The sequence below is a fragment of the Oncorhynchus tshawytscha genome, linkage group LG09, assembly GCF_018296145.1.
Source record: "Oncorhynchus tshawytscha isolate Ot180627B linkage group LG09, Otsh_v2.0, whole genome shotgun sequence".
Taxonomy (NCBI): domain Eukaryota; kingdom Metazoa; phylum Chordata; class Actinopteri; order Salmoniformes; family Salmonidae; genus Oncorhynchus; species Oncorhynchus tshawytscha.
The window spans coordinates 19,970,568-19,980,511 of NC_056437.1; the positions used below are offsets into that span (position 1 = coordinate 19,970,568).

At 44.1% G+C, this 9,944-nt stretch overlaps 1 protein-coding gene across 3 annotated transcripts in view; it reads left to right on the top strand.

The window, feature by feature from the left end:
* Nucleotides 1–9,553, top strand: part of LOC112257534 (nipped-B-like protein B) — a 70,031-nt gene extending 60,478 nt beyond the window's left edge. For all 3 annotated transcript variants that reach the window (XM_042326662.1, XM_042326663.1, XM_024431175.1), the window contains exons 31-47: nucleotides 669–803; nucleotides 928–1,026; nucleotides 1,166–1,219; nucleotides 1,517–1,625; nucleotides 1,791–1,927; nucleotides 2,301–2,441; nucleotides 2,560–2,808; nucleotides 2,889–2,979; nucleotides 3,152–3,325; nucleotides 3,600–3,790; nucleotides 4,341–4,448; nucleotides 4,587–4,787; nucleotides 4,929–5,075; nucleotides 5,301–5,665; nucleotides 7,631–7,805; nucleotides 8,052–8,267; nucleotides 8,449–9,553. In XM_042326662.1, coding sequence (XP_042182596.1) covers nucleotides 669–803; nucleotides 928–1,026; nucleotides 1,166–1,219; nucleotides 1,517–1,625; nucleotides 1,791–1,927; nucleotides 2,301–2,441; nucleotides 2,560–2,808; nucleotides 2,889–2,979; nucleotides 3,152–3,325; nucleotides 3,600–3,790; nucleotides 4,341–4,448; nucleotides 4,587–4,787; nucleotides 4,929–5,075; nucleotides 5,301–5,665; nucleotides 7,631–7,805; nucleotides 8,052–8,267; nucleotides 8,449–8,811 — 2,955 coding nt within the window. In that variant the 3' untranslated portion in view covers nucleotides 8,812–9,553. The remainder of the gene's footprint in view (nucleotides 1–668; nucleotides 804–927; nucleotides 1,027–1,165; nucleotides 1,220–1,516; nucleotides 1,626–1,790; nucleotides 1,928–2,300; nucleotides 2,442–2,559; nucleotides 2,809–2,888; nucleotides 2,980–3,151; nucleotides 3,326–3,599; nucleotides 3,791–4,340; nucleotides 4,449–4,586; nucleotides 4,788–4,928; nucleotides 5,076–5,300; nucleotides 5,666–7,630; nucleotides 7,806–8,051; nucleotides 8,268–8,448) is intronic.
* The last annotated feature ends 391 nt before the right edge of the window (nucleotides 9,554–9,944 follow it).

Below are 9,944 nucleotides of genomic sequence, written 5' to 3' on the forward strand. Positions count from 1 at the left end.
ACAGCGGGACATTCACCCTAAACACAGCTGTGAAGTGCAACTATTTGAGCAATACTCAAACAAGCTGTCAGATAGGATAACATGGCTCAGAGCCCTTTCTGTGGGCTGTAGGAGGATGAGAAGGCATCCGCTCACACAGAGCAGTGAGAAATGGAACTGGGCCGATGACTCTTGCCACCTCTAGCTGAGGGTTCATTCCAAGTGTAAAAGTTCATTTAAGGTAATATCCTTTTCTCCACACTGCCACCTATGGCTCTGCTGGAGAACTGCAAGTGCCGATGAGAACCTATCATTTCTGCTCTACTCAACAAGAGTTACTCCGATTTATCTTTAGTTTTTTATATGAAATATATTTCATGTTTAACTTATTTTGGATAATATATATTTTGATTGCTTGTAAGATAATTTAGAAAATACAGGGATAAGTAACCCTGGAGTGACATTGTGTAAATATGGTGGAAGTTGCCTTAGCATCAGCATCTGGGTCCTGTGTGGCTCAGTTGGTAGAGCATGGAGCTGACAACGCCACGGTTGTGGTTTTGATTCCCATGGGGGATCAGTATGAAAAAGTACATAAAATGTATGCACTCATTACTGTAAGTCGCCATGGATAAGATCTGCTAAATTACTAAAATGTAAATGTATTCATTCTGCCCCTCTTTTTCCAGGATACGGGTATCAGTGTGAGGAAGAGGGTGATTAAGATCCTTAGAGACATCTGTCTGGAGCAACCCACCTTCAACAAGATCACTGAGATGTGTGTCAAGATGATCCGCAGGGTCAACGACGAGGAGGGCATCAAGGTGTATATCTGTCTGCATCTGTAAATGCCTGTGTTTCATGTGTGAATGGATACGTTGCAGGGCTTCCAAAAGTTACCTGTCTTTGTTTGCATATTTCAAAATGTTGCACCGCTTTCTTCTTCAGAAACTTGTGAACGAGACCTTCCAGAAACTCTGGTTCACCCCTACACCCAATCACGATAAAGACGCCATGACCCGCAAGATCCTCAACATCACAGATGTGGTGAGTTCCAGGGCTCAAAGCTAAGCACAGAACTACCAAACAGACAAATAACTTTCCAATGTACATATCGGTCTGTGTTACTGTATTTTAGGCGTGACTGTTCAACATGTCTTGACCTGATGACATCCATATTTCCTAGGTGTCTGCATGCAAAGATACAGGCTATGACTGGTTTGAGCAGCTGCTTCAAAATGTGAGTATTTTGAATTGTGTCTGTGTATTTATTACATGGTAATACTTGGCCTGGAGTTTTGTTCATAACTTTTTTAAATCATTGGCTCAGGTTTATTGATTATCACATGTAGGCCTATTTATGGTTATGGAGAGCACAGGAAGTAATGCTGTTTACTTCAGGTCATCCTTGAAATGTCTGTACTGTGACTTATTTATCAGTTTTCTCTAATGAGAGCTGTTGCAAAGGAGTTCAACACAGACTTGTGATGGTTGTGTGCCTCATCTCACAACCTCCCCCTACTTTATCCCTGTTTAGCTGCTGAAGACAGAGGAAGATGCTGCCTATAAGCCAGCCAGAAAGGCCTGCGTTCAGCTGGTGGACAATCTAGTGGAACACATCCTAAAATATGAAGAGTCTCTCACTGGTATGGAGCTCACTCACAGCTATCGTTGGTGTACTCACGGTTTTGATTTCAAATTGCCATTTATACTGACACATGAATGTACTGTTGATTATGATATGATAAACTCACATGGACTGTGAGAAAGTCCAGTTGAGTCTGAAGGAAGGATCTGTGTTTGTGTTTCAGACATTGAGAACAAGGGGGTGAATTCCAACCGTCTGGTGTCCTGCATCACCACCCTCTTTCTGTTCAGTAAAATCCGATCCCAGCTGATGGTCAAACATGCCATGACCATCCAGCCTTATCTCACCACCAAGTGCAACGTAGGGACACTTTCTCTCCTCAATTTGTAGAAATTTACTGTAGTTATTGTGTTGTTTTTTTATCTTCTGAAATAAGTAATTGAATATTGTGCCAGGTGTAAAAGTCCAAGGCAAAAAAACGTCCACTTCATTTTACATAGAGCTCTAGGGCCATCTAGTGGTTGATCGTTGTTGGTACAAGTTTTATACAACAACGTGACCAATGGGGTCAAGCTGCGACTCACAACATAAAAATCTCTCTTGCTGTATCAATTTATTTTCTTTCTTTAACCTTTATTTAGCTAGGCAAGTCAGTTAAGAACAAATTATTATTTTACAATGACGGCCTACGCCGGTCAAACCCTATCAATATGGATTTCTCTTGTGTTTCCAGACCCAGAGTGACTTCATGGTGATCTGTAATGTGGCCAAGATCCTTGAGCTGGTGATCCCTCTGATGGAGCACCCCTCTGAGACCTTCCTCACCACCATAGAGGAAGACCTGATGAAGCTCATCATCAAATACGGCATGACGGTATGTCTCTTGTAAAAGCTACAGCTTGTACCCAGGTTCAATACTAAAATAACCGTGAAGGAACAAATAAAAGGTGTTAAAATGCTGTTTTTAGTTATTCAGTCATCTTGTTTCTCAGGTTGTACAACACTGTGTGAGCTGTCTTGGAGCTGTGGTGAACAGGGTCACTCGCAACTACAAGTTTGTGTGGGCTTGTTTCAACCGTTACTATGGTGCCCTGACCAAGCTGAAGACCCAGCACTCTGAGGACTCCAACAACCCTGTTCTGGCTGCTAACAAACCGGCCTTGCTGCGCTCGCTGTTCACTGTGGGGGCACTCTGTCGCCACTTTGACTTTGACGAGGAGGAATTCAAGGGCCCCACAAAGGTCAGTCCAGAAAGACTCATTTTTCTTAACATTGTTGTGACCAACTGTTCTTTTTTTTTAAGAACATTTGTGTGTTGTAGGTTGTGATAAAGGAAAAAGTGATGGAGCTTTTGCTGTACTTCACTAAGCATGAAGATGAGGAAGTTCAGACCAAGGCCATCATTGGTCTAGGTAAAGCTCACCTCACCCTACCACAGACCATGTGTTGCTCTAACAATGACCCTTCTGTATTGGTATTGCAGCACCTTTCAAACTTCTGTCATTCATCACCAATGGCTTATTTCCCTGGTCCCTCGGTGTTGATATCCCTCTTTCTCCCTATCCCCTTTTCTCCATTCTCCAGGCTTCCAGTTCATCCAGTACCCAGGGCTGATGTTCATGCAGGATGTGATGAGTCTGTACAATGGCATCCTGTCGGACAGGAAGAGCTCTGTCAACTTAAAGATCCAGGTGCTGAAGAACCTGCAGACATACCTGCAGGAGGAAGACTCGCGCATGCAGGAGGCCGACCAACAGTGTGAGTCTCACCTCTGTGTCCATTCAATATAATATATATGCTATTTACTCCAAAGTGACTTACAAAATGAAGTGCAAACATTTTTGTATTTGTGGCCCTAGCTCATTCATTCATATCAATACAGGTAGAAAAGTAGTCCACACAAGCACAGAAATATCTTCAAGTTGATAGAATGGAGCTAAGGATATTGGATGTGTTAGTTAGGGCATGCCTCGATGATGTTGTTGCCTAGTGGCTAGTTTCCTAAATGGCTCTTGTCTTTGTACGTCTGCAGGGAAGAAGCTGTCGAAGCAGGAGGACCTGAAGGAGATGGGTGATATCTCGTCAGGTATGAGCAGCTCCATCATGCAGCTGTACCTGAAGCAGGTGCTGGAGGCCTTCTTCCACACACAGTCCACCGTACGACATTTTGCCCTCAACGTCATTGCCCTGACACTCAACCAGGGCCTCATCCATCCTGTACAGGTACGCTTCCACCTGACAGTACACACCACTGGGCTACTCTTCTCAAACAAGGCATGCACAAACTCTGGTCAGTTAAATAATTAGAAAAGGCTCTGGCATAGGGTGGTGTAGCGGTCTAGGCCGCTGCCTCTGGTGCACATCACCAGTCGGTAAATTAATTAATAGACCAATAAGAAAGAATTCCAAACCTCTCTGCCAATAACAGTTAGTTTTAACTGTCTACTCAGACCACTCCCAGACAGTCCTAGCTAAATTATTGCTTGAAAAATTACTCTTTGCCAAGAAGCTATTTTTGTTTCTTTTTGACCATTTTAATTGAAAACCATGACAGGACGGTACTAAATTGTTACCCCAGAAATGATTTAATGATTTAAAAAACAGTTGCATTGGACCTTTAATAGGTGTAACTGGACATAATGCTGTGCACAGGGTTTTTACTTAATTTAGGACTGGAATAAATAAGTGTTATTATGGATGAAGTACCAGTATACAACCACGTGCTTCCACAGCTTTGTAATCCCTGTTGACCCAACCTCCTGTTTTGTTTCAGTGTGTGCCCTACCTGATTGCCATGGGAACGGACCCAGAGCCCACCATGAGGAATAAGTCAGACCAGCAGCTGGTGGAGATTGATAAGAAATACAGCGGCTTCATCCATGTGAGTGTTTCTGTCTGTAGACTGGTCTCAGGGTAGGAAGAGTAGACTGGCCTCTCAACAGGCTGGTAATGTGATCATCTATTGTACAGTATGTTATCAATGTATAGAACGTGTTTGGTTGTGTGTGTGTGTGTCCAGATGAAGGCCGTGGCGGGGATGAAGATGTCTTACCAGGTGCAGCAGGCTATCTGGTCAGCTAAGGGTACGGTGATCCGGGGTTACCGGCAGGACGAGACAACCTCCGCCCTCTGCGCCCACCTTTTCTCCATGGTCCGATCCAACCGGCAGCACCGACGAGCCTTCCTCATCTCACTGCTCAACTTGTTTGATGACAGCTCGGTGAGTTCCTCCTTCCCCCTAGACATACACTAAGAATAATCAGTATTATAGCAGTAAACATTCATATACAATCCTTATTTTTATAGACAAAATTAACAGTTTTGTGAAGTAATGTTTGGTATTGTGACTTTCCCCCTGCAGAAGATTGAGGTCAACATGCTCCTGTACATGGCAGACAACCTAGCCTGTTTCCCCTACCAGATCCAGGAGGAGCCTCTCTTCATCATGCACCACATTGACATCACCCTGTCTGTGTCCGGCAGCAACCTGCTACAGTCATTCAAGGAGGTAGGTGATACACACGTCACTATGTAGTGTTTGTCAGCAGCCTTGCCATAAGTACTTCAAAGATCACACATAGCCACAAGTGCACAGGCTTGTGAAAACACTGACTATAATGTGACTTTTATAGACTTTTACAAGCTGTCGTGGGTTTTATATCCTATAACAATCCCTAACAATAACCTTTGTTTGGTTGTGAATGACTGACTCACTCCTCTGTCCTCTCTGCAGTCCCTGCTCAAAGAGCCAAGGCAGCGGGAGAAGAAGTCGAAAGAGAGGAAGTACCAGTCAGAGGAGGAGAACTCGTCATCATCGTCGTCATCGGAGGAGGAACATCACCGCCACAGCATCAGCTCCAACAGTAGTGACGAGGACAACGAGGTGGTCCACAGGCCCAAGAAGCCCAAACACCGGGCCCAGGCCCCTGTGGAGTCAGACTCTGACTCTGACCTGGAAATGGAGGACTTGGACAAGGTGATGCAGCGTCTGCCTGACAACCCAATCCCCCTGTTGGACTTTGCCAACGCCTCACAGGGAATACTACTACTATTGGTTCTAAAGCAGCATCTCAAGAACCTCTACGGCTTCTCGGACAGGTACGTCAATGCCAGGAGGAACACAACCACATAACATCTCACCTTACCGCCTCACTGGACATGAAAGACAGAGCTAGGAAGATCACAATATACTGATATGTCTTGTCTTTTTATGTTGCCATGACAATTTCTCAGTTAAAGTTGCACTGTGCAGAAATCGCTCCGCCATTTCCTGGTTGCTAAAATTCTAATGAACTCATCAAAAAAAGAAACGTCAACTGTGTTTATTTTTTCGCAAACTTAACATGTGTAAAAATTTGTATGAACATACGTTTCAACAACTGAGACATAAACTGAACAAGTTCCACAGACATGTGACTAACAGAAATGGAATAATGTGTCCCTGAACAAAAGGGGGGTCAAAATCAAAAGTAACAGTCAGTATCTGGTGTGGCCACCACCTGCATTAAGTACTGCAGTACATCTCCTCCTCGTGGACTGCACCAGATTTGTCAGTTCTTGCTGTGAAATGTTACCCCACTCTTCCACCAAGGCACCTGCAAGTTCTCAGACATTTCTCGGGGGAATGGCCCTAGCCCTCACCCTCCGATCCAACAGGTCCCAGATGTGCTCAATGGGATTGAGATCCGGGCTCTTCGCTGGCCATAGCAGAACACTGACATTCCTGTCTTGCTGGAAATCACGCACAGAACGAGCAGTATGGCTGGTGGCATTGTCATGCTGAAGCCTGCAGGAAGGGTACCACATGAGGGAGGAGGATGTCTTCCCTGTAACGCACAGCCTTGAGATTGCCTGCAATGACAACAAGCTCAGTCCAATGATGCTGTGACACACCGCGCCAGACCATGACGGACCCTCCACCTCCAAATTGATTTCGCTCCAGAGTACAGGCCTCGGTGTAACGCTCATTCCCTTGACGATAAACGCAAATCCGACCATCACCCCTGGTGTGACAAAACTGTGACTCATCAGTGAAGAGTACTTTTTGCCAGTCCTGTCTGGTCCTGCGATGGTGGGTTTGTGTCCATAGGCAACGTTGTTGCCGGTGATGTCTGGTGAGGACCTGCCTTACAACAGGCCTACAGTCCAGCCTCTCAGCCTATTGCGGACAGTCTGAGCACTGATGGAGGGATTGTGCGTTCCTGGTGTAACTCGGGCAGTTGTTGCCATCCTGTACCTGTCCCACAGGTGTGATGTTTGGATGTACCTCTTCTGTGCAGGTGTTGTTACACGTGGTCTGCCACTGCGAGGACCATCAGCTGTCAGTCCTGTCTCCCTGTAGCGCTGTCTCCCAGTACGGATATTGCAATTTCTTGCCCTGGCCACATCTGCAGTCCTCATGCCCCCTTTACAGCACGCCTAAGGCACGTTCACTCAGATGAGCAGGGACCCTGGGCATCTTTCTTTTGGTGTTTTTCAGAGTCAGTAGAAAGGCCTCTTTAGTGTCCTAAGTTTTCATAACTGTGACCTTAATTGCCTACCGTCTGTAAGCTGTTAGTGTCTTAACGACTGTTCCACAGGTGCATGTTCATTAATTGTTTATGGTTAATTGAACAAGCATGGGAAACAGCGTTTAAACACTTTACAATGAAGATCTGTGAAGTTATTTAGATTTTTATTAATTATCTTTGAAAGTCAGTGTCCTGAAAAAGGGACGTTTCTTTTAGTTTGCCTAATTTCAGTTTGTGACAAAATAAGCTAGTATAGTGTAGAGAATCATTGTACCATCTAAACCGCTGTGAAATAACTTTTCCATAACCAAAAATATTGTTGTTTTATCTGTTTGAAGCTCATGTACAATAAAAAAAGTAAAAGACGCAAAAACAAAACTTGAGAACGGGAAGCATAGAGCAGGTCTACAGCCTCTTTACTTGCTTTCAATTAGAATGATCGATCTATAACTGACATTTCTATGTGAATTTGGTCAGGTCGCCCAAAAGGTTACATATTGCCACTTTAATGAGGAATTAACCTAAATCCAACTTCTCCCTCTGCCTACTGAAGTAAAATCCAAAAGTACTCTCCGACGGAATCGGCCAAGGTATACGAGAAGGCGGTGAACAGGAAGGGTCACGTGCACTTCAGCCCTCACCAGACACTGGACTTCCTGACCTCTGACCTGGCCAACGTAGAACTCACCTACGACATCAAGAGGAGGATCGTCAAACAGTACCTAGATGTAAGAGCTCACTCTGACCACATTTCCTTTTTTTTTTAAGTCTTGAGTCGTTTAGTTTAGTTTAGGGTCCTGTAGTGGAGTTAAGGAAAATATGGATTGGAATTCCAATTTACTTCCTGAATTTACTGAATTTATACAGAATTGAACCAGATGGAGTTCCTTTTTGTACTTTGTAAAAGGTGTGCAGTAAATTAAACTAGCCATGTCTGAGCACAGCAGACTGGTTAACATTCTGGTCTCTCTCAGTTCAAGTTACTGATGGAGCATTTGGACCCTGATGAAGAGGATGAGGAAGGTGAGGCGTCAGCCAGCGCTAACGCCAGAAACAAAGCCATCACTTCATTGCTGGGAGGGCCCAGCCACCAGGACCACAAGAACCACCACCAGGACCACAAGAACCACCACCAGGCTCCTATAGAGACGGACGACGACGAGAGCGACGGAGATGAGAAAACCCCAGTGGTGAGCCCTAAGCAGCCTGTTATTGCACTGTCATACAGCTGTTATTGTCCCTGTTAAGGATTTATTAGAAGACTGATAACTGCCATGTTGGCTTCTTAAACCTATGTGCTCTCTCCAGTTTGTTGGATGTTGTAGTAAGTTAATGCTATGTGAGGTGTAACACTGCTGTTTCTCTCCCCAGTCATCACGGCGGTCGAGGAAGCACGGCGACTCTGCAGAGGCATCAGGTCACATGAATGAGACGTTGGCCGCCAGGGACGTCATCGCCCTCTGCTGCCCCAAGTACAAGGACCGGCCGCAGATCGCCCGCATCATCCAGAAGACCAACACCGGCTACAGAGTGCAATGGATGGCTGGCTCCTACTCTGGAGTCTGGGGCGAGGCTAAGAAACGGGACGGACGTAAAACGGTGCCTTGGGTGGACACTATCAAGGAGTCTGACATTATTTACAAGAAAATCGCCTTGACGAGTGCACACAAGCTGACGAACAGAGTGGTGCAGACTTTACGGTCACTGTACTCAGCGAAGGAGGGAACTTCCTAATCGACTATACGGTTATTCTCAGACAAACTCTTTGCAGCCAAACTCTACTATGAGGATACAACGTTTTTCTAATACAGAAAAGACAAATATACTACAGACATGCAAAACATAAATGTAAGCACGAGATAGCAGAGAGAGAGAGGAGAGCAGGTATTGTGAACTTTTGGTCTGTGATGAACATTTTAATCTGGATCCAGGATATGTTTAAGTTAAACAGAAAAAACACAAGAAGGAAATGTTTGGATAACATTGCGTGGAAGCTCCTTCGCTGTTGTACAGCAACTCGGTTGTTTGATTTTCCCACTGTATCAAAGTTTAACACACACAAAAAAAACAATGTTTATCTCTGACAAATTCTGTTTTAAAAAAAATAAACAAAGTGAATGTTGGAAATTAGTCTGTTAATGTTCTAAATAAAGTGTTCTTGGAGTTTAACCTAGCACCGGTTGGATTTCTTTAGCTTAGCTCAGTTTCCAGGGAAGCTACTTTTAAAACCTTTACCTTTTATTTTATGTTTTATTCCCTTTATTTGTTTACCCATGCTGTACAATGGAGTCTCTTGGATATAATTTATTCTGTTGAAAGCGAAGCGTGCAGTATCTGTGGCCTACATGCAGGGGAGTTTTTTGTAAATGTAGAATTTGATGTATTAGGTCAAAGGTCACCCAAGAGAGAAAAGGGATCCCCCAGCACTTCTGGCGGAGCAAATATTGCAATAAATATTTTTTACTTCTCTTTGTTACTTGTCTCGTTTGCAATTGACTTTATTTTATTTTTTCATGGGGATGGTGCGCCACCATGCAGTATCTCTTGTCAACTTGTAATTTGTTTGTAATTTTTGTTTTATTTTTAGATGTTGGTAAAGGCGACAGTATTTTGAATCCCTAGTAGTAGAATTGCAATATGGTCAATTTTGTCTTAGGTTGAATGTGGTGGTTTAGTAGTGCACCATGTTTGATTACCTAGGTGTCTGCAACTCAGAAAAATTGTAAATGCATGACTCATCAACTCTGTTTCAGAGAGGGCCTTGCAAAATGCAGGAATGAACACCTTTGGTATCTTGTTTCTGTATGCCACTGACAGTTTCTGTCATGAACTGGGTTGAGTAAGGTAAAACCATGTATTGTATGAAC